The sequence below is a fragment of the Podarcis liolepis genome (genome assembly GCF_965112155.1).
Source record: "Podarcis liolepis genome assembly, chromosome: 1".
NCBI classification, from domain to species: Eukaryota; Metazoa; Chordata; class Lepidosauria; order Squamata; family Lacertidae; genus Podarcis; species Podarcis liolepis.
The window spans coordinates 95,477,291-95,502,210 of record NC_139554.1 but is presented as its reverse complement, the minus strand read 5'-3'; the positions used below and the strand labels follow the sequence as shown (position 1 = coordinate 95,502,210).

The 24,920-nt window shown below is 40.2% G+C and overlaps 1 protein-coding gene across 1 annotated transcript in view; it reads left to right on the top strand.

Annotated features, from left to right (window-relative positions):
• Positions 1-2,304: 2,304 nt before the first annotated feature.
• Positions 2,305-24,920, top strand: part of ACTR3 (actin related protein 3) — a 35,958-nt gene continuing 13,342 nt past the window's right edge. The window contains exons 1-3 of the mRNA XM_083490821.1: positions 2,305-3,007; positions 21,984-22,039; positions 24,535-24,659. Coding sequence (XP_083346947.1) covers positions 2,964-3,007; positions 21,984-22,039; positions 24,535-24,659 — 225 coding nt within the window. The 5' untranslated portion in view covers positions 2,305-2,963. The remainder of the gene's footprint in view (positions 3,008-21,983; positions 22,040-24,534; positions 24,660-24,920) is intronic.

Genomic DNA, 24,920 nt, shown 5'->3' with positions numbered 1-24,920 from the left:
CTGATATGTTCACCCACAACTTAACATTCAGGTTCTAGGGTAGAAAAGAACAATCCTATCCTTGAGTTACATGTGCTAAGTTAGAAAGGGTCAGTCCAAAAACTATTCCGCCAGCATAGCAGGACCATAAGACGTTGGATGGTTAAATGAGGGTAGAAATTACATTTCATCTTTGGGCCTTTTCATACCTTCATATAGAAGCAATCAAAACTGTAGCATAATTTTAATTCCATTTTCTGTACCTTTTGAGAGATTTAGAAAAGTATACAACAGAGAACTACATTAATTGAAGCATCTCTCACAGCTTTTTAAGACCAAACGTTATCCCATAAAACAACCTTTCCCATAATATTCTCCTGGAAAAGGAAAGCTTTTACCCTTTTCCAAAACATTTGAAATATTTGTATGAAGTCAGGCAGCTTTCATGTGGTTGGGTTGGGAAACAGGACTATGAAAGTCCTGCCTGTACTCTTACAGGGTAGATGAAAACCAGAGTAAGGCCTCATATGTCTGAAACAGCATCTCATTTTGGGCAAACTTTGGGCAAACCAAAAAAAGCTGAACAACTTTTGTGTCCAGATTTTCATTTTTTGAAATATGGCAATCCTACTTAGCACACCCAGATACCCATTTTTAGTTTGATGTAAACCCTAGGTATAGCTTCCTTTCTAACAAGTACCGGCATTCTTATAGGGTTCCAGTCTTATGGAACTGACTGGTAATAATACACATATAGTTGTTAGACAACAGATCAAACAATAGCCACAGTGGAGCTGTGTATTTTCAGTCATGGAAGTCTCCTCAAATAAAGGGCACTTCTTCAATGTACAACTTCTCAAAACATGCATACACAAGCTAAATTTATAAATATACAGAAGCCACTGGGGGAAGTTATCCAGAGGTTTGGATAAAGGAATTATATCAACACTCAATGACACATTGCTCTTCTTGTTTCCATCTTTTATTTTGGAATCTGGTTCTGCTTGCACACTTTCCATAGGCATCTATTTGGCCACTGTGAGAACAAGAAGCTAGATGGGCCTTTGTTCTGATCCAACAGATCTCTTCTTACATATCTTATTATGTATGAGTCCTAGAGAGCATGTCTGGGCAATTTTAGGGTGGATGGGAGCAAACAAACAAACAGAGATTTAATCCATGTAAGAGATGGCAGTACTGTGGGTGGGAAAATCTGAACAGCCAGGTGGTATGTACTTGAGGTGGTTATACTTCCCCTGAAATATCAAGTCAGTAGCTTGGGAGTCCTGCATTCAGTGCTGCTGATGGAGGTGCAGGTGGCACTGGATATGAGTAGCAGTTTTATCAGATTTGGCTGATTCGCCAGCTATGACGCTATCTAGACAAAGAGGACTTTGCCTCAGTAATTCATGTCCTGGTTACATCTAGATTAGTCTACTTGCAATCACTAGAGTGGGACTGCCTTTAAAGGCAGCTTGGAAGCTAGAAGTACCGTAGAATGTATCTTCCTGGCTGCTAGAGGTGGCCAAGCAGATAACACATTTTACACACAGCCTGTTAGCTATATTGGCTGCTGATGCATCTGGGCCCACTTTAAAGTGCTAGTGGTTACGTCTAAAGCCCTGAATTGTTTGAGATGAAATTATCTGAAGGATTGCTTGCACTCATTTGAACTTGCCCAGACCTAACATCAGCCGCAGAGGTCCTGCTCGCAGCTCCACCATCCAAGCTGTTTAGATTGGCAGGCCAAGAGTTGAGGCCTTTAACAGCTATCACATTATTTTATTAGGTGGATAAAAAATACATTATATTTTCAATATAACAGTTAGTTTTGTGGTGCCTGTATTCTTTTCATATGTACAGGCATGATATTTGGGAAGGAGTGTAATTATTATTATTTATTATTTTATTAATTTATGAATACCCAGCCTTTTTCTCAGAACTGGGGTAATGTTTGTCTGTTTCCCTCATTCAAGCGGTCCACACCCCCTCTCCCGTCCCCAGTAACCAGGAGAGACAAGATTGGCAGCTTGTTCCTTGACAGAGCTTCTGTGCTTGGCTAGTAGTCAAAAAATCTATCTGGCGAAGCGTTTCCCGTCACTTCTCCCCTATGCTGTGAAAACGCTCAGCTGTTGCATTTCTGTCTGCCGTGCGTTTTGCAGAACCCGAGCCCTGCCAGAACTTCTTAAAAGAAATCGCTAGGGCCGCCGGAGCTGGAACCTACGGCCCTCCAACAGGGTCTCCTGGACTGCAATTCCCATGATCCTCGGCTGCTGGCCGCGCTGGCTGGGCACGATGGGAAGCGCAGTCCAGCAAAAGAAAACAAAATCTGGAGGGACACGTTCCCGCGCCGCTGTCAACCGGGTCGGGATCTAAAAGAGGATCCTACGGGGGCGAGGAGGCGTGATAAAATCGGCAATGCCACTCTTTTGGGAGCGAGCATTAAGATCACGAGGGGAGGGGGTGTGAGAAAGCGACCTGTGCTCTCTCGACGCTGTAAGTCACTTGGAGAGGAGCCTTTCTTATAAAAAAGAGAGCGCGCGCAAGCAAGCAAGCAAGCGCAGGCGAGGAGAAATATATATATATATTTCGGCAGCCCGCCCGCTCCACTTCTTCGCACCCACTCGCTTCCTGAACAGCGCACGTCACCGAAAGCTTCGGTTTGACGCGCCCGCCCTCCCCTTCCTCCTGGGCGTCCCTTCCTTCCCTCGTCGGCTTTGGGTGCCGAGAGGGAGGGACGGAAGAGGCGGCCATCTTGGGCTCCGCTCGCTCGCTCGCTCGCCGGCGCTGTGCGCGTGTGTGTGAGAGGTGGGGGCGGGGGGGCGGGAGCGAGGCAGCGTCTGGGGCAGGGAGGGGCTGGCTGGCCGGGCTCCCTTTTGCGGAAGTGGGTGGCTTCGCTCCCCCAGAGTGGAAGGAAGGAGAGAGCGCGAGCCCAGCGGGGTCCTCCGCACCTTTCCCCCAGCGCCGTCTCGACCCGAAGGAGGATGGCAGGGCGGCTCCCGGCCTGCGTGGTGGACTGTGGCACAGGGTGAGCGGCGGCGAGGAGAGATTGAATGGGCGCCTTGCGTTGCTACTGCTCTTATTCTTATTTTCTTTGCATTTCTTTGCGTTTCTTCTTTCTGCTGCTGCTTTTTCAGCTGCTGACAGTTTTGGAGAGGGCGGGGAAGGGAGCCATTGAGATTAGCCTTGCGATTCCCTTTCATTCGGGGCTGTGAATGCGGGTGGGAGTGGTAGCTTGCCTTTTCATTTTAAAAAAGGGAGGGGGCGGAAGGGACGTCGGTTCCAGCCCCCCCCCCCGCACCCCAGCGCCAGGCATCTTTTATCTGTCCTCCTCCCCACGCATGTCTCCCCCTCCTCTCTCCCACCCACCCCCAGCCCTTCCCCTCTTACTCATGCCTATATTAGCCTTCAACTTGTGAAAAGATTAAGGGGAGAAAGGGTCATGTGCAGGAAGGAATGGGAGTGGGGAAGAGGTGGGGTCCCCCCCTTCATTTTCCTCTGACTGGCCTTTTCTGAGCAGGTTGCCCAATGGCCCTCCTTCCTGCTTTTTTTAAGCATCCAGAACTGTGTGCCTTTGTGGGAGGGAGAGGGGAGTCACACCCTAAACAGCACAGCTTCCCTCACCTTCCCGTTTTTTAAATATGTGGGATTGGCCCTTACTCATTCCTTTAGAGGCGTCGGCCTTCTGTGGAAGTGGGGGTTGCATTGTCTTTACCATCATAAAGTCGTTGAGGCTGCAATTCGCCAGAGTTGTTTTTTTTTAAAGAAAAATATTATTCAATGTGTTGGTTGCAGCAGGGCGACCAAATATATTGGCTCTCTTCTTCCAGACTGGGAACAGGCTAGCTTCTGAAAATGGGCACTTATATATCCTAAGATCAGGATTTTTAAATTTTTTACCCTCTTTGCTTCAGAGAGAACTCATCCACCGTCAGTTCATTTCAACGGCCTGGTTAGCTCTTTCAGGAAGCAGTGCTGCTTCATTTCTTTCTGAAAGGAAAATGCACTTTCATAGAGCTTAGGCGCAGAGTCAAGATCAGCATAGATTCTAATCCTTATTTCTTTTAAATCCAGGCTGGGTGATCTGTAATTGTCTCCAAATCTGAATATGCATTTATACTATGTGGATTATTTAGAGTGGCAGTTTTGTTCAGCAGTGCCATGATTTTTCCATATGTGTCATTTATTCAGCCTTACTTCTCTCTGTGTGGGTGAAGAAAAAAAAAAAGTCCACCCTCTCTTGTGAGCAAGCGCAGAGGAACTTCCTTAGTTTTGTCAAAGGCTCTTCCTTCTTTCAGGCTTTTATACCTTATAAGGCAGTTTTCAGTGTCAAACCTGAACCAAATCTTTTTTAGAAACCGCTTTTCTTATTTAGCAATTGCCGGTTGGTGATAAGAGAGAAAATATTAATGCTTAATACTTAATGTGTGCCTGTAGAAAAGAGCTTTATGGGATAGTTGCAGAGATTCTTTCTGCTGCTCTTTCCAGGAGGTGGTGAACAAAGCGTTGGAGGTACAACTGTAGGAAGCAAAGGCTTCCTCAAATAGATACTTTGTAGCCTTCGTGCCAGTGCCTAGGGAACTGGGTTTGACGGAAGTTCTCTTTTTGACCACCATTTTCAAATAACTGGAATGGGGGCGGGGAACTGAGATACTTTAGTGTGCAGATCATATATGCAGCCTCCAACACAGAAACTGTAACTTAACATGACTTACTGTACAGTTTTTATGTAGAATCAGTTGTCATTCCACCAACTGTTTAAAAAAAATGCCAGTTACAAATTTCCTTCATTGTTTCGAAAAACAGATTTTAGAATTTGATCAAAAGTGCAGTTACATAATCTTTTAAAATTGTGACCTTGTCTTTCAATTTTAAAAAAGAAAAAGGTTGCCGGGGGGGGGGGCAGAACAACCCACATTTGATTATGGGTCATTCATATAAATGGAGCAGAGTATGTAAGATTGACAGCAACACATATCTGACAGTTTTTAAATTAAATATGTTATAAACGTCTTGAAATGCATTTTGTACTCATTGCATTTGGGCTGTCACACTTACCTAGAACATATCTGGAGGTGTGATAAATCTGTAATGCTTCTACAAAATGCAATACTTAAAATGACATGTAGGTTGCAGGTTCTGCTCTGAAAACTGTTTTCTGAAGCTTTCATTTTGTACTTGTAGAGCAGACCTCTTTGGGGCCTTGCTGGCAACTATAGGCATTCTTGAGTGTGAGTGAAATAAATGAGGATAACTGCAAGAGGACAAGGGGACTTAAGTCCAGATTCTACAAGGGGCCCTGAAAATGAACACATAACTGCCTCTTTGATTGCAGAGCACATTCTCTTTTAATTGGTAGCTAGCTATTCCTTCCATTTTTATGTTGTGATGTTTTACCGTGCGCAAACAATTTTGCCCTCTTCACCCCTCCCACAGGGAGGTAACAAACCATTATCCCAGGTTTGGCATTGTGTCTGAACCAGGGACTGTGGTTTGTTTTGCTCATCACGATGGATCAATCAAACACAACCTTAGATTATTGTGACAGGTGTAGAGAGAAACAAACCACAATCCCTGCTTCAAATATAGCACAGAGCCAGAAATTGTGATTGGTTTCTGCTTGTACTAGTGGGGAGGAGCTAAGAGTACAATTTCAATCCTATACAGTAAGCCATGGGGGCTTACCATGATGTGCAAATGTGGCCAATAGGTTTGCAAAATTCAGACTTCTAGGTGCCACCTTGAAGAAATGTGGAAAGCTCTGAAAGTTTAACGGGATTTCCAAGTGTTCTTTAGTTGGTATCATACTCTTTCACTAATGCTGCTTTAATAACAGTATTGAAGAGTAACCTTGTCATGGACAACACAATATTAATTTTTCTTCCGTGCCACATGTGAAGATGTGAAAGTCAAGGTGCACCCGATGCATTCTGCTCATCTGTACTGTATTATATATGAGATACCTCACTCTGCATCTGTCTGCACTGTAAACATGGATGGGTTCCAGCCAGTGTGAACAGTTGGAGGCTCGAATGGTGGGAGGAGTGGAGATCTCATTCATTTTGCTTATGTGCAGTGCTTTCATAGAGTCATAGAATTGTAGAGTTGGAAAGTACCCTAGGATAATCTAGTCTAACCCCCCTGCAATGCAGGAATGTTCAGCTGTCCCATATGGGGACCTGCAGCCTTGGCGTTATCAGCACCATGCTGTATCCAACTGAGCTATGCAGGCTGAAATCTAAAAGTTTGCAGAAAACTTCCTATAACATATGAATGGTTCCTGGTCCTGGTTCCAACTGTAAAGTGCTGTGCGCTGACTAGTACAGCTGCAGTTAACGGTGACTCATAGTATCACAGATGTACAGTGCATCAGTGTGATTCCCCCCAAAAACTTTCAGAAGTGCACAGGAGACATACAGAAGTCCAATTATGCACTGGACATTTACTACAGACTTGAAATCTGGTTTCTGTTTATTTGATGCTCCTGGATGTTTGGGGACACACATTTTCCCTTTACTATTTACTGCAGCAAAAGATGGTGCTCCAAGTTGTAGGCATTGGGGTCCTAGTCAGCTAAGTAAGTGTGTATGCAAGTTCTTAAAAAAACTTGAAGCCTTATTGTGTGACAGAAGTTAGAATCCTGCTGACGTGATGCATGTGATGGGTTATGAATGAACTTGGCTCAGTTCAGATATCACACCAAACAATAATTTGTACTAACTATGGTTTGAGGTTTCAAGCCATGGTTTAAATTTTCTTGTCTGCTCTTGTTTTTCATTGCATCGTGCCAAATTATATTTAGCAGAAACCATGGTTTCTGATTATGGCTTATTGCAAAAGCATGACCTCTCAATTCAGACATCTTGGTAAACCATAACCAATATTTTTTTTCACTGAAGCCTGCATGATTTGGAAAACCATACATCTCTAAATACAACACAGGTGCTTAGGTAATCGGTTTTGATTTGTGCAATAACATGCATTTGTATGGTCCATCAGGATGTTTTTTGCCATCACATTAGTTCAGCTACTTACTCATAGCATGCTTAGGTCATTGATTATACTGTGTGTTTTTATTCTGATTTTGCCTTTAGTATTTGTATTTGGAAATGGAAGCATCCCATCAGCTATATTGTTAAATGTAGTTAGCATCAAATTGCTATTAAATGTTTCAGATAGCAAGCCTAACCATGTCTACTTAGAAGTAAGTCACATTGAATTCAGTGGGGCATACTCTTAGGTAAGTGGGCTTAGGATTGCTGCCTTAGTTACTATGCTGATGTGTTTGGGACTATGGGTGGTTGTTTTTTTGTAGAAGATTTCAGAAGTTGTAGCTTTTTCAGCAAGCCTTGTTATTCTGCTTATTAAAACATTTTATAAATTGAGTTAAATAAGCTGCAGCATAGTCTTGCGCCCTTCTACTGATGCATGAGTCCTACTGATCTCAGTATCACTCAAGTGCATGTAAATGAAACAGAATTATGACTTATTATTAAACATGACAGAGACCTGTTTTTGCTGCAGAATAATGGGTTTGGGGTATACATTTTAACTCTAAAGGGGCTGCTTGTTCTATGCCTCTCCAAAGACCAGTTTTCCATATACAGTAGTAGTGAGTGTTGTGCTCCACCCAGCTTTAAATTTGAATTCATACAACTCAGGATGATGCTTTGCAGCTAGGAGGATCTTACTTTTTACGAGTGTATGTGAAGTCTCAGAAAGAACAATCCTACATTTTGTCAATGCTTTAGGTTTTTGTAAAGAAGTGTACAGTAAGCTACCATAGGAAAGGTTTTCATTTTTAGGCCTTGCAGTTATATTTCAAGCAGCAATGTAATTATATAGAGTCTATTCCTAACAGGTGATATTGAATTGCTAGATCAGGGCTCAGAGAGAAGGTCAGGTATTGATTTTCAGACAGAAGTTTCCCCATAGTCAATTCTAAACGAGCACAAGTGTAAACTTCTGTGTTTGAAATTCTGTAGCTTAATTGACACTCAGGCAAGAAGACACTGCTTTATTTTTGTAGTCTCATATACTAAAAATGCATACAGCATGTAAAACAAATATTAAAATGTTGGACACATTAGACTTCTGTTTATCTCCCTTCCCTGAAACTCATAATTTTAGCTCAATTCTTTACTGGAAACTTTTAAAAAAAGCCACTTGTATGCATCTCGAGGGTGAACAAACAATTCTCCAAGTCATGTTGAATATTTATATTGAATGGGTTTAACCATTACTTTTGTAGCTACGCTGAAATTTATTCCAATGCTGAATATCATTTTGCTCTGTAGTAAGAGCTGACCTTATGCTGAACTTTGTTTCTTCATGTTTGTTATGAATAACTATTCTAGTCTATGCCAGGCTTTTGTTTTTGGGAGTACTCATGGTAGCATAGTTTGACAGAAGGCCTTGGACACTTGTGAGGTGTGTTAGATTATATTGATTTATAAGCTGTCTTTAGTATTTTAAAAAAATGTCTCAAGAGTTCTGTAAATAAAGTAAAAATTAAATTTTCTTGCTTTTGTGTTGATATGGACAGTGTGTTTGGCTTGCTAAGGGTTGGTTTTTTTTAGACTTACTCTGCCAAGGAATATTTATAGTTTTCTATAAAGTTGTAAGCTGACACAAGTTACTGTAACAGAATAATGGTCTTGGTTTTCTTCTAAAAATACAAATGTTTCAAACTGGTATTTTGAGTATAAAAGAAAAAGTAATCATGTATCACCACCATAGAAGTAAAAAACAATCAATCACCCACTTTAGTTACTGGAATGACTCCAGTTTTAAAGTGCATTAAAAACAATGTGCTCAAGTGGAAAAATAAATTTAGTGGGTATAGTTATTCTATACCTATGGTATATCTGTATATTTACTTGGATGATATGCCCATAAATGACAGTCAGTATGCTGTTCACCTGACAAGGCAGGTTCTCCTTTAGTAGTGTGTGGCGCTGTGGGTTAAACCACAGAGCCGAGGGCTTGCCAATCAGAAGATCGGCAGTTCGAATCCCTGCGACGGGGTGAGCTCCCGTTGCTCAGTCCCTGCTCCTGCCAACCTAGCAGTTCGAAAGCACGTCAAAGTGCAAGTAGATAAATAGGTACTGCTCCGGCGGGAAGGTAAACAGCATTTACGTGCGCTGCTCTGGTTCGCCAGAGGCGGCTTAGTCATGCTGGCCACATGACCCGGAAACTCTACGCCGGCTCCCTCGGCCAATAAAGCGAGATGAGCGCTGCAACCCCAGAGTTGGCCATGACTGGACCTAATGGTCAGGGGTCCCTTATGTTGCCATTTCCTGTCTGGAACTGTTATTTTAATCTCTTGCTTAGTAGTTTCCATTTTGGTATGATTAGTTATACAACATTTAACAAGTACAGATCTCAAGGGATTTTGATTAAGAACTGAAAGTGGGCTTCACACATTACACAGCTGGTGTATGACTCTCATGTTCTCTTTATGCATGACTTGGGTAACATCAAAAGCAAAACTCAGCATTGCTTCTGTGGGTTATGACTGAGGTTGATGACTGTCATGTCCACAGAGAGGAAATACAAGTTGCTTGCACTTCCTCTTGTACATTTCACAGAAATGAGGGCAAAGTTATTGTAAGAGAAATTAACCAATTGTATTCTCAAGTACATTTTCAATCTATCTGTATGTCTAGTTTTTTCCCCTTTTCAGTTTGTAGTTAACAACTTGACAGCAGCAAGAATAATAATCACTTGTCATTGGAAGAGTTCTGAAATCCTTTCAGTAGGGGTAGGAGATAGGAATGTGTGGGAGGTTGTCGTTATAGTGAAGCTGGCAAGGCATGGGAGCTTCAAGGGGAAAGAGAAATTAATTCAGAGAGATATTGATAACCCATACAGAATTTTGGAACACCAGAGGAACAGTCATGATTAATGAGGATACAGAATTTTCCAAAAGATAAGAAAATAGAATTGAATATATCTCCTATATGTAATAGTATGTAGGAAGGCAACGTGGAAATGAAGGTTGTTGGAGGGTTAGCTGGGATAACAGTGGAATACTGATGATGATGATAGGGTTACTCAAAGACTTATCAAAATTGTTCTTGTGGAGTATTATAATATAACCTTGGAAGTCAATATTTAAAAAGTATAATTCAAAACTGAACTGTCTAGATTCACATTTATTTAAAGTTTGCATACGAGAAGCATTTGGTGTGAAATGTAGAAGTGAAATTCAGTTTGTGTAGGTTTTGTAAGATTATTTCACAGTTACCTGAAGTTTTTTCTTTTCAGACCATGGCTGAGCACCAGTCCTACCCCTCTCTGGTCTTCTTTCACACTCTCCATGTGCATTTTTGCTTGGCTCTTGATGCTCGATAATGACTTGCCTCAATGGAGGAAAGAGGTGTATGCAGGCATTAGTCCATAGTATAAAGATAAAATTGGCATACACTGCTCCACCCACTTTTACCTATGTCCCCTACCTACCAGTAGTATATGGCCCTCATAAGGGTTCCCAGAAAGGAATGTGGCCCTTGGGGGGGTTCTCAGCCTCTGTACATAGTTGATGTCTGGTAGTTGACTTACATAGTCTGGTTATGTTGTATAGTTGTTTTGAGAAGGTTGTGCTCTAGTAAATAGCACTAGGTGTTATTAGTGACATAAGTGCCGAGCAACTAACCTTCTATTCTTAGAAATTCCAAGATATAATACAAGTTTCATCTCATTTTGCTTTATGAAGGATTTCTGAAGGTGCTAAGTGTTTTCAGGTCCCTGAAAATACACACAGGTCCTGCTTTACAAACACAAATTCACTTATCCAAACACAAGGAAATAGTACCCAAACCTTGCTATTCCTTTCTCAGGAACGCATTTGAAATTTCCCCATAGGAATAAATGGAAATAATTGATTCATTAAGTGAACACTTGCCTAACTTGCCATTTCCAGGGAACACTTGCCATTTCCAGGGAATATGTTGTGTCCATAAAACAGGACCTGCGTATAAAACTGAAAGCAGGCTCTTTGAGTTAGATCTTAACATATGGGCAGGACTATATGGGTGCAACCAGAAGAGATCTTAAAATGTTCAGTTTAGTTATGAATTGTGAGGATACTTAAGAGTGGTAAAGGCACTGAAAATAAGATGAATTTAAGAAACTGGAAGAGTGATGTAATGAGCGACGTCTTGAATAACAACTTGGTTTCTAATTTCTGCTTGGCTACCTCTTGGGGGAGCTTGGACCCAGTTACTCTCTCAGCCTAACTTACCTCACAGGGTTGATGTGAGCACAGAAGTGAGGAATGGAGAGAAAACAGTGGAAGCTTCTATTAATCATGCTGGCTGAGTCTGATGGGAATTGTAGTCCAAAAGCATCTGGAGGCCACAAGGTTGGTAAAGGCTAGCATATCTCATAAAGAAGTCACCCTTCCAAAAGTCTGCTGTAGTAAGTGATATCGAGGGTAACTGAAGTACCGTATTTTTCGCTCTATAACACGCACGCGACCATAACACGCACATAGTTTTTAGAGGAGGAAAACAAGAAAAAAATATTCTAAACGAAATAGTGGATATATGATTTTTGTGGTTCATGCTGTGGCCACAGACATGTGATCTGACAGTGAGTTTGGAGTAGCCCAATGCAGAAATCCTGAGGATCCATGTGGATCCATGCTTTGTAACCACGGAGGAGGGAAGGAAGGGGAACCATGGATCCTCTGCTCACGACTGCAGCAGATCCCCCCCGCCACCTGCAGGCATTCGCTCCATAACACGCACAGACATTTCCCCTTACTTTCTAGGAGGAAAAAAGTGAGTGTTATGGTGCAAAAAATACAGTATATTATCAAAACATTACGTACTCTAAACAGAGCTATAAAAGTACCCCAATGTACAAATCAAGTCATTAAACAATAAAATTCATAAGCTAAAATCATCGCATGGCCACTAATGTTAACAACAATGTCAATTAATACAGTGTGCAATTTATACTCAGAGTTTGGTGACAAAGATAGAGCATAGCCTGAAGTAGATAGATAGAATCAAATGAATTCATCTCCTTTACAGTTAATGGCTACCTTGGCTATATACCGTATTTTTCGCTCTATAACACACACCCGACCATAACACACGCATAGTTTTTAGAGGAGCAAAATCCGTAGGCATGCCACCCGTAGGCATTTCCTCCATAACACGCACAGACATTTCCCCTTACTTTTTAGGAGGAAAAAAGTGAGTGTTATGGTGCAAAAAATACGGTACTTAACACCTTTTAGGGACAACTTTGTTTGCAAGAAGCATTGAAAACAAACTGGAGTAGTTTTGTACCCCAATTGTTTACACTCAGCATATGCAAATGTTAATTTCTTCCCTGGAGTGTATTTTTATTTGCAGAATGCAAATGGTAAGTTGTGTGTTGCTATACTTTGTTTATCCAACTAACAGATGACAGTGTATTAAAGTACAAAGTTACAGCACCAATCCCTCACAAATTCTTGCAAGAGATATGCCCCAATGCAATTGCTGTCTGTGTCAAAATTTAAAAAGTAAACAAATCACCAATGCATTCTAACACACAGTAGCATTTTTTGTATTGACAGTTGCCAATTTGTTATGCTAACCTTTATTTCTGTATATATAGAAACTTGAGTCTAATGGTTCCACATGTATTTCAGTTGAGCAGATCTGAATGGAGGACCCTATTTCCGTATGTGGAAATGTATGCATGTTGCCTTCTTTGAACTATTTGGAGAAAATGTGGTATACAAATACAATGGAATTACAGTGGTACCTCTGGTTACGTACTTAATTCGTTCCAGAGGTCTGTTCTTAACCTGAAACTGTTCTTAACCTGAAGCACCACTTTAGCTAATGGGACCTCCCGCCGCCGCCGCACGATTTCTGTTCTCATCCTGAAGCAAAGTTCTTAACCCGAGGTACTATTTCTGGGTTAGCGTAGTCTGTAACCTGAAGCGTATGTAACCCGAGGTACCACTGTATTTTTATGGTTGGAACTATCTAAGCTCTGTAGATGTTGTTTTCATGATCCATTTTCAACCTTTTTTCTGAGTTACTACAGAGTACTCCAGAATCCTTAATTTTAGTTGGGTTTTTAAAATGTGTATACCTTTCCCTTGTGATGGGATTACAGTGAAATTGAGTGAGCAATAGTTTCATTTTACCTTTGCCACCCACATTTAGTGTTATTTATGTCATTAAATATTTTTGCCCCCAATGTTTTCTTCTAAAGAACTATGACAGTAGTACAACTCAGGATAGTAATACATTCACATTTGGGTAGTACAGTATTTATTTTTCACAGAAAAACTGAATAGATTTTGAGAACTCTACCATTTTAGTATTAGTGTGTGCAAATGGTAATAGGATTTCAGCCTCAATGAATTTTCAGGAAACTATCATTGCAGGTCTCACTGTAAGGACAATTATGTTTTCACACAGCTATTAGTTAACAAAGTATGTGCCAAACAATGACTCCTTAAACTACAAATTTGTACTGTGAAATATGACTACCCTGAACTCTATTAGTTTCAGAATTCTTTAGAAAAAACAAGTGTTGCTTCTCCCAGTGCAAGTTACTTGATTCCTCACTCTTAAAAAGAGTGTGTGTTCACCTTAACAAATTGATGATTGTTAAAGTATATTGAAGGGAAAACACCCACAATATGATTTCTCCTGTTTTGCATGCTCCTGGCTGTTAGGATACTGTGACAGTGGCTTTTCCTCTATCTGAGTCAGCTTGAGTGTGTGAGGAGAAAATAGCTACAATGCATCCCATATGTGCTTTAGCTGCTCAGTGTTTGCTGCACTTATAACATGTGAGCAGTTAAAAAACAACCGTCTTGAACAGGGGTCAGCAAACTTTTTCAGCAGGGGGCCGGCCCACTGTCCCTCAGACCTTGTGGGGGGGGGGGCAGACTATTATTTTGAAGAAAAAAATGAACGAATTCCTATGCCCCACAAATAACCCAGAGATGCATTTTAAATAAAAGGACACATTCTACTCATGTAAAAACCCACTGGTTCCCGGGCCATCCGTGGGCTGGAATTAGAAGGCGATTGGGCCGGATCCGGCCCCCGGTCCTTAGTTTGCCTACCCATGGTTTAAGATAATGGCACTTAGCTATGTTATAGGACAGAAATTAACCTAATTATGATTGCCTTGTTCAGATTATTATTTATGCCCATCAATAGTTTAGGAAAGTGATTTCTAAGCTTATATTTTTCATATATATAATGTTTCACCAAGTATTCATTACATCATTGGAAATATTTATAATAAAGATAGCCAAGGGCCTATCAGCATAAACAACAGCAAATACTGTTAAAACATTTCAGTACTGAGTCTTGTATTCCCCACCTGTTTCCCCAACAATTGCTTTTCCTTTCTGCCTCTATTCCCTTTGCTTATCGTGCTTCTTATTGACACTGTCTGATCCATGTAGGCAGGAGTTGCTCTTCAAAGGGAGTCAGCTGCATGATTTGGAAGGCCCTTTGCTAATCAGAGCAGCTGATCAATGGCAGCCAGAAACGCTATCGGCAAGAGACACAGTGCTAGTAATGGTGACAGAATGACAATCAGGAGTCAAATTCAACCAACAGAAGACCTGTCATACTGAGGGTCATAAGCTAGTTATAAAATATATGTGTTTAAAAGAAGCAAAGCAAATATCTACTGCCACAATAATTACTGGGCTGAGTGAACTGGCCTGTGGGCTGTCTGCCTAGAGTTTCCTCTATTCCCTGTTCCTTTTATAGACTAACAAAGGATTTTTTGTCTGCAACTTTGAAGTATCAGTGTCTTTCTCCAGCTTCAACACAACTGACAAATGGCAATTCAAACAGTTTTAGTTCCTCGCTGTTTTCAGGCATCAGGGTTTAGCTATTCTTTCAACTTCAAGAGGAAAAGTGCAGGTACAGAAACTGAAAGTTGATATTGATCAACATGTGCCATGGCCAAAAATAATGAATGGGAAAGTTAAGGGCTGCAATACCGTTTCTGTTAAGATCATAAGAAGAGTTCTGCTTTGGCCTTCTACCAAAGCCCTTCTAATCTAGCATCCTGTTCACAGTTTTCTTGACCTGGTGAATTATACCAGCTTGCTCTGTGTATGCACTTCATGCAGAAGCATGCCAGTTTTTCCTCCTAGCGATTCTTGGATAATAAACATTTGATTTTGAATCATATTGGCTTGTATCCAACAAAACAGTATTAGGAGTGTATTAATTAAAGTTTATTAATTGGAACGGGTCTACTTAATTGCATACATCCCATTCATTTTAACTCACTTCATCCTATAGCATTTGTGCTATCAAATCTTCATTACATTTTGTTCTACCTTTACAGCCAGAATTAAATTACCGTATTTTTTGCACCATAACACTCACTTTTTTCCTCCTAAAAAGTAAGGGGAAATGTCTGTGCGTGTTATGGAGGGAATGCCTACGGGTGGCATGCCTACGGATTTTCCTCCTCTAAAAACTACGTCCGTGTTATGGTCGGGTGCGTGTTATAGAGCGAAAAATACGGTAGTCACTATTCTCCAGTATAGCCATCTAATGGCTTGTTTAATGTGTTAACTCCCTACTGTATAGAGAGCAAGAGCCATATTTTAAGCACATATTTTCCCAACAGGAATGACCTGACTCTCTTTCTTTTTGGAACTTGAAAAGGTTAGCAAGACTATAAACAGGAATTGGTAGCTAGCATAATTTCATTGTCTGGTTCATGAATGATTTCTCTTCCATTTTGTGTCAGTAGGTTTAATACTGATTTGTATGTACTAATCTCATATTGCAGAAGGGTACTGGAGATACCTTATTTGTGAAAATAACTCTTGTCTCAGAGTGGGCTAAATAGTATACAACAAACATCCCTCTGTAGGCTTCCAAAGGACTATGCAAATATAAATATAATCATTTTACTTGGTATGTCTTATAGTAATTATGAATTCACCTAAAAGTTGCATTGCTAAGAGAATCTGGAATTGGTGATACTGCTAACACCAAGGTCTGCTAAATAATAATTACTGTTTCCTACTGTAAACTGAACTGAAATTGGGGTGTGTCTCATTATTCCCTGAGTCATGAATGAGTTGCATCTTGCTTTGCATTCTTTGTATTACTGCATTCCTAAACTAGGTTTGCCTACATTGTTACTGAATAAAAATACTTAGAGTAGGTTTGATACAGTTTGAGATTTTCTCCCCACTGTTTAAACATGGAATTAGAAATCTTTTAAAGTATCAAGATTTGTTTATCCCCCCCCCCGTTATATTTGTCCTTGTTTCGCACGATGAACTGATGACCCACCTTGTTATTGTGGTATTGAAATTACCCTGCTGAAGATGAGATTTAGCTCTTCGAACAAGAATTAGAGTAGTAGTGTAGGCTCAGAAGTGAATGGCCAGAGTGCCTGCCAATTATCTTATTTATTTTCATGACTCATTCTTCTGCATTTTTGCTAAAGTAGCAATGAATATTTTTAGATTTGCTGAGTTGTACTGTTTGAGCTTAGACTTACTGGAAGTACATCTTAGTATTTTCCTTCCAGTCAGGATGTGTTTTTATGCTGTGGATCATTGCCTACATAAGCTATTAAGCACTCTTTTACATCTTGGTCTTCTGTTTTTGGTTTTCCTGAGCTTACGTTTTTAAAATGCTAGGATATTGCTTTACCTGTGTGCTTTTGTTGAATTCTGTACTCTTGCACTAACAGGCTAATCCTGTGCATGGTTCCTTGTATATAGGCTCTGTTTTGTTCAATGGCACTTATTCCCAAATAGAGGACTATATCCGAAATGTACAGTGTCTTAGAATATGTTCAAAACTTATTCTTAGTAAGAATGTACATAGATTATTCTTTTGTGAGTGGCTTTGGAATCAGAAGGCATTTGTTTTATTGGAAGTTATATTATTGCTCAATACAAAGTATGACACATCACAGTAGTGCTAAAACAATGAACGGCATTAAGGTCTTTCTACTCCCAATCTGTCACTTATGAGATTCTGTACTTGGAAATGTGTTTGGGATGCTGTGCCCTGAAAATGCGGCAAGAAATAGCAATTTTAATAGGACCTTAATGCTAGTTCTTCTCAAAGGGATCACTCATGGGAGATGTTTCAGAAAGTCTGCATGAGAAAGAAATGAGACAGAAATTGGTTGAATGATCATTTTGCATGTGCTTTGTCATAAAAGGGCTATAAAATGCTTCATCTGCAGCATTTTTGGTTATCAGAGGCTGGTTATGAAAATCCAGTATTAATCCACAAACGTCTGATGTTCCAGATCACTACAGCACAAGCATATGAAAATTGGAAGAAATGGCTGTTGCTCAGCTTTATCTATGCATTTATTAAGATAAAGGGTGGAGAAGCCATTTTGTTATTTTCCATGTTGTTGCTGAGCAAGAGAAAGCTGGGGAGACCTAGGAAATCCCCTCTATACCAACAAATGAATGGCCCTATTTCTTCCTGTTATCTTGACCCATAAAGCACTTCCTTCTTTTGGCCTTATAATCACAATTCTCTTGGGTCCCATATCTCTTATGTGTAACCACCTGCCCATATCATAGTCTCATATAATGCCCCTCATAACCCTTCCCTATTTGCCTTGTTCCCTATTGTCATTCAGCGTACTTTATCTTTTGGCCCCTAGACAATTCTTGTCATTCTCTTCCCCTACATCTCAGTCCTAGGAAATCTAATGTTCTATTTTTTCACCTCTGTACTCCCACGCAGAATGTACTCGAACTGTATTTCAAATTCTGGCTGTCTTGGAGAAAACTGTTAATTTGTATTCATTTTGATCAGTTTTCCAGACTGGTTACAGGACTGAAACAGCCTTGGTCACCCTGGCGGATGACATGCTGAGAATGTATTGGGGATGTGGAGGGTGACCCTCTTGGGCTCTTGGTGGCTTTCCGTACCATAGACCAGAGGTTTTCAACCTTTCTGAGTCCATGGCTCCCTTGACCAACTACATTCTTTCTGAGGCACCCCTGTGGGACTCAGGAGCCCAGTTATGTCATCTCTCACTCTTTTTCAAACATGCTGCCTTATGGATGGTTCCTTCAGCCTCCTCTCTCCTCTCCTAGGGAGTCCTCTGGGCAGCCACACTGGTTGCCCCTGGTCTCTCAGCCCCCCCACCTCCCCCAAAGGGAGGTGGCTCCTCACACTGCCCACAGGGGCCTGGGAAGCACCCGCTGGCCAGCCCCAGAGGCACCATTCACTTGGGGAGCTTATAGCCAGGGCTGCTGCAACGAACATCTGTGCAGGCCTTTGGGAGGCAGAGACGCAAGAGGGCATCAGAGGAGGGAGGGAAGGAGGGACAGAGGCCAGTGTTGCCCCAGGGTGCCATGACACACAGGTTGAAATCCACTGTCATAGACCTTGTATTCTTTTGTGTCTTGCTGGGCTGGGCTTGGATGGCAGTTTTGATCTGGCTTCAGTCCATTCTGATCAGATACTCAGCTGGTGTTGCTGTTGTGACTTTTGCAACACCTCATACCTTTGGACTCCTGTGGTGCTGCAGTGTTCCATTCTGCCCCCCATGCATCTTATCTTTTGAGTTAAACTTCTAGGTGAAGTAATCCATAAGCAATTTTCTATAACGTTTTATTTTTGAAAAAGTTTATCTCAGTTGAATTACAGCAGAGACCCAACTGTCTCACATTTTACCTACTAATCCTAGAAAGTTTGTAGAACTCTTGAGCAGGTATCTGGAGACAGTTTTGATATAGATGACTGTGAACAAACTAAAATTTAATCCATTCTATTCTATTCTTAACGTTGGTTGGAGCTTTTTGTGTTAAAAGCTATGCACTCTTGTTTCTTAGATAGGAAGATGGGTCAGATGTCTTAAAGAATATCTCAAAATTTTACTTTTTAACCTGTTGCATCCTTAACTCTACATGACAGGGTCCATGCGCTAGAAATGATTTTTCTAAAACTTGAGTAATGCCAGCCATAAGCTTGTTGCAGTGACTACAGTACAATGAAGTTCATTTTCTTGTCTGGCTGTTGCAGAATTTATCATTCCTGATAAGCAGCACCCATTCTAATTTGGACTTGGGCCAGTCTGGAGCACAGACTTTTGTTTGGTCTAAGCTGTATTTCTTCCTCTGTCTAAAAGTAAATAAGGTGAAAAGGGAGTAAAGCTCCTTTTCGTTAGTGTGAATGTATCTAAAGAAAAATATTTCCAAGATTTTAGCATGTGAAATCTTGTCAGTTTTAACATATAATCTGGCAAATATTGGTGTGGTTCAGACACACTCACAGTGTAGTCTATTCGTGGTGGCAGAACAAGACACCTTCCCAACTAATAGCTGTGTTTAACCTTTTGACCTGCAAGGCACCCACACCTTAGGTACTGTATTCATAGAGACTGTACTTGGAAAGTCCTTTGCACTTGGCCTCAATCGTGGTAATTGTTAACCCTCACCTGGATTGAGTTGTTCACATATGTTGGTTATGAAGATAAATTTGGTCTAAATCATGGACCATCAGTTGATCTTCAGTCTGGCTTACCATTATGTGATGCTTGGCGACATCTGCTGTAGTTTTCTGATACTTATGCAGGTTATTTGGGGATAGAGATAATAATATTAAGAGTAAGTAAGTAGGGCTGTGGGATAAAGGCAGAGTAGCATAAGGAGAACATAAACATGAACATAAGCCAGTTACATTAATTCACGGAGCTGGAGTAATGCTTTATGAGACCTTGACCTGGACAGCTTTGGGGGCAAATTCCATGTTGTTTTAGAGTCATGTTTGTAATAAAGCTCCTGTGGCTCTTCTGCTGGGAGTACAAGCAGCTGAATTGATAGTTCTTCTCTTCTCCCACTCCATTTCCTTGTGAATGCCTTCTGTGCTGGATGCACTGCAATGGACTACAGGTATCTGTTAGCTTTTACTTACCAAAAAGTGACAACCAACTAGTAGTTGGACTACCTGTATTGAAGTCCCATATCTGTGACGAATTCATAATGTGAGTCTAGGTGAGTCATAGAGTCATATAATTGTACAGCGGGAAGGGACCCTCAAGGGTCATCTAGTCCAACACCCTTCAATGGTGGAATCTCAACACACGGTCCTACATCTAATTTGAAACCATACCGGACCCTGATCAGCTTTGCAAATATGCTATAGCAGAGGCTCAGTATCCATTCCCATATATAAAAATGCACATTAGCAGCAGCTTTTCTCATGGTGCTTTTGTGAACTGGACCAAGAAAAGGGTTGCAAGGCTTTAGCTGAATTAAAATGATCATAGCAATGTCTAATAATTGCTACATTCATTTTTTAAAAATCTAGTATTGAAACATTCTCTAAATCACAAGAATTGTTTACTTGAGTTAATATTATATGTTTCTTACTAATGTTTATGATGAGTTTATGGGTTATTTCCCAGGTTACTGAATCCTATAAATATTCCACTAGGTTTGCATTACGATGCTTAAAATTGAATTTTAACAAATTTGATGGAGAAGTATGAGTTACCTGAGTTAAACATAATTGAATAGCATTTTTGAAAACAGGATTTTTATTTAGAAGCAGTTTCTGTGCACTGCCTGGAGTAAATGGCACATACTTAAAAACACTAGGGATCCTGTTGTGATTTTTATTCTATTTTATTTTTTACATAGCAGACAACATGTTTGATCCTGTTGTAGATTTATCTTCTTTCTCCATTGCTAAGGTCCAGCTCTCCCCTCTGGACTGGTGCTGTGCTGATATTTTAAGCAGTCAGTGGTGCTGTGTGTAGCACAGTTGTTCCCCAAAAGGATATTTTGGGTGTTCCAACAGTAACAAAGCTCCCGCTTGCATTATTTGAAGGACTAAAAGCTATAGTAGGTACTATATTTTAAAAATAAACAGCAATTTATAATCTAAGAAAGTATAGGATATGGAGAAGAGGAAAAGAAGCAAGGCGTAAAGTACATGTCATTGATTGCCAGATGGTGAAGGCAAATTGGATTCTGGTAAGTGCAATGCAAGGAGGCATTTTAAAGACCTTTAAAAAGCCTTTGCCTTTGATAGGAAATAAAGGCAAATGTGTGAAGGAAAAGCAATTAGTTGTGCACCATTTGCAAAAGAGCAAAAGTGAAAAATTTAGAGAGCTGAGGTTTGATGCAGAGACGAGAGACAGAGGGAGAACAAGTTGTTAAATTTGTGCATGGTTGCCAGGCATTGCTTTGCTGTATGTTAAAGTACTAAGTACAGTGTGATCACTTAGATGTGAGCACATGAAGTGGCTATGATTCAGTAAAATATGGTTAATTGCTTATGATCTACAATAGCTCATTCCACATACACTTCTTTACAGCACGCACCACCTAAGTCCTGTGAAATGCTAAAAAAGGTATTTTAAGATTAAATTTAAAAATCCTCAAGGAAGCCTTATTGTCTTATAAGCCAACATTGTCTTATAAATATGGACTGCAACACTGAAACCCTTGACTTGAATGGTGATATTTGTTCTTCATGGGAGGCAAGATAATTGCATTCCTTAATTAACAGAGTAAAGCTGCAGTTCTAGAAATGTGCATAGAACTAGATGGGTTTTGAAACTTGGAGCTAAGCTGATCACCTCATTTAGCAAGGGAAGCAAATTCTAAATGAAGAAGCTGCTAACCTTTTCAGCTACTTTACTAGCTGCAGCAAAACTCATAAAAACATGGTGGTTTTGTATGCATGTATCTTGAACCTTTGCTGTTTAGGATTTCTGCCTAGAACAATAATATTGCATTGAGCAGTCAATCTTCATAATTCATGTGGATTAAGGGTTGAATAATATAGCTTTGGCATCATGGTTATGTTTCAGGTATTCAAATCCTCAAATTGGTCTGGTGTTTTAAGTGGTAAAAATTCACAGTAAGAGTCATCAGTGATGGGATATCAGTGGGAATATTTTTGTGAATCAGTATTTGTTTTTATGACATTGGTTTGTAAGTGCTGCCTTTCGTTTGGTGACTGGTAACGTAACCTATTACTGTTTCTTGGCCTTTACAGGTATACCAAACTGGGATATGCTGGTAATACAGAGCCACAGTTCATCATTCCATCATGTAAGTTTTATGTTTTTGATCAGTTTATATTTGTGTTCAAAGATATATCCAGTTCTTAGTTTCAAGAATAGGTGTATATTTTTAAATGCTTTTTTCCTCACAGTAAACATTGCAGCCACTTTGTTTCTCCCGTAGTCATTCTGCTACTGTGCTATGTGGAGCTAAGCCATGGTTATATCTGAATAGCCTCATCCACAAACTATGAGATGTAAGTTTTTAACGTTCTGGGTAGAATGGCAGCAAGATAACCAAGAAAGGAGTGAAATTGTTGTGATGTTTACTATGAGTACCTACACACTTGCGTATTAATGTTTAGCCATGGTGTGGTTTAGCATTATGTATACAACTGATACAATGTCTGATGCAAATTACTGTGTAGTTTTCAAATCATTCTTGAAGAACAAACTCCAGAATAGCTAAAGATATTCTAATTAGACTCTAGCACTGCAGTGCTGAGTTTTGGAGGCTCTTTCCCCAGCTGTTCTGTTTCTTGGCTGCCCTAGATTAGCAAGTGCTGCTGGCTCCTCTTGCTTTGTGTGCCTTATTCTTTCTATGTGTCCTGGGAAATTCAAGTCTATTCATGGTAAAACCGTTACGGAACTCTCATATGATCAGTAGATGCCCTTTTTCAACTTTGGGTCTGCAGATGTTGCTTGGGATGATGGGAGTTGCAGTCCAACAACATCTGGGGACCCGAGGTTGAGAGAGGCTGCTCTCAAGAAAGAAAACTCACACCAATTTATTATTTCGGTCTGAAAGGAACTGCTGCTCAAGGGGCTATAATATCAGCTGATGAAATGAAAACATCTATTGCTCTTCCATCCCCAAACGCCAAGTTCATGAATAATTATACTAAGTGCAATTGCTTGTTGTAATTCATGCTCCACAATAGGATTATCTTTATTAGAAAAGTACTGATTTTTAATACTAATTTAAACAATCCCGGGCTGCTTTGAAAATGAGAATATAAACTTGTTCTCATCATTTTTCTGTATCGCACGAGAAGGCTTGTGGAACCTAGTCTTTCGGCAGGACCGATGGAGAGGCCTTGTATTATCTTTTCTCCTTTGATAGCCTGGTTGGAATGGCTGCTGATAGTTAGATATAAAAACCTGGGGATTGGGTGGAGGGAGTCCTTTATTTAGTATATTTATATGCTGCCCATCTAGTCAAGTTCTTCATGTTCATTATAGCTTGCAGTATCCTGAAGGGTGGCATTGCTGGCATCCTTGATAAGGAATGATGGTGCACACTGCAACTTGTAACATCTACATTAAACATGTAGTTTTGCATAAATATCTCACATAATTGTGGATTATTTTTTTACTGCAGAGATAGGCTTTTTAACAGGTAGAAGAAGGTTGAGAAATTTAGCTATGCCTTTTCTTGCTTTCTTTGCTAACGCTGGAGGAAACTATTAGTCATATTTATATTCAGGTTTTCCCCCACCTAATTTGTGATGGTGCGATATGGCTCAAAATGCCATTGACTGATTGATCTTTACAGTACTGAACATACTTGCAGTTGTGAATGAACGATTCCGAAGAAGTTATCACTGAATTTTCTTTTAAAGATTTTAAACTAGAGACTTAATCAGTGTGCACACTAATGCCCAATGCAGTACAAACACAACTTTATTTGTTATTAAAGCGTTTTATTCTTGCAGCACACAAATCCAAGACAACCACTTTCTTGCCGGCACAACTCCCATCTTTTTCTTCTACCCAGACGTAATTTCCAGGGCAATGCTTTTCTAGGGCGCTGTTTTTCTTCTTTTCTTCTTGCTCTGAAGTTGCCCAAAATAATTCCACTACATCTTAAATTTGGACAAGGGCAAAATTATTAAGTGGAGTTTGGAAAGGCTTTTTGCATTGTTTCCCACCCCATCCCCTACCCAAGATCTGTTGCTTCTTCAAGTTGTGACGGTGATATCTTATAAAACTGAATTGAAATGACTGAAGGATACCTAAAAAAAAGCAAAAAGCAAACAAACAAATAAAACTTTCTGGCCAGGGCTATTGGCCCAGTACCTCAATTTTGTATTATAACACTTCTGCTTATTCAGTAAAAATGTGCGTTTAGAACTAAAATGAGAGATTTGTAGAGGAATGTGCTGAGAGATTAATGCTATGTGGTAGAAAAGGAGGCCATGAGAAACCAAATGAGAAAAGGGATGAGAAACTAGATGAGAAAAGGGAAGCTGCAGAAATGTAATAAAATTCCAGTAACTTAGAGAATTGGAGAGTTCCTGATAGATTTATGTGGCAGAAGCACACTGCACCTACAGATTACTTTCCTTGTGGGTGTCTTGAAGTCTATTCCTTGAAGTCATTTGAAATGTATCTATTTAGAAAGTTAGATTGTGTACCCACTAAATGAATAACCTCCTCCTTGGCAGTACTTGCAACAAAATGAATATCGCTTTGAAAGTTTAGGATACAAATCTGTCTCGGCTGACTGCAACTCTCTCTCCCCCCCCCCCCCCCACATTTAAGGTATCGCTATCAAGGAATCTGCCAAGGTTGTCGATCAAGCACAGAGAAGGGTTATGAAAGGTGTGGATGACCTAGACTTCTTTATTGGGGATGAAGCAATAGAAAAACCAACATATGCAACAAAGGTATTTACAGCTAGAACTTTTGCTACTTTTTAATAAAAAAAGAAACCACACAACCAATTTACCCTGCCCTAGAGATTTGCCTGCTCATTACAGAGGTTGTTTTATAGAATGATAATGCATAAAGTACCATAAAACAGTGATAATGTTGCAACTCGCAAGTCTCTGGTTGGAATGAATAAAATATTTTGTGGTTATAAGATTGCAAGTTTATTTAATACATTTCTGTCCTGGTAGTTGAGCCAATATCTCAGAGCAATATTT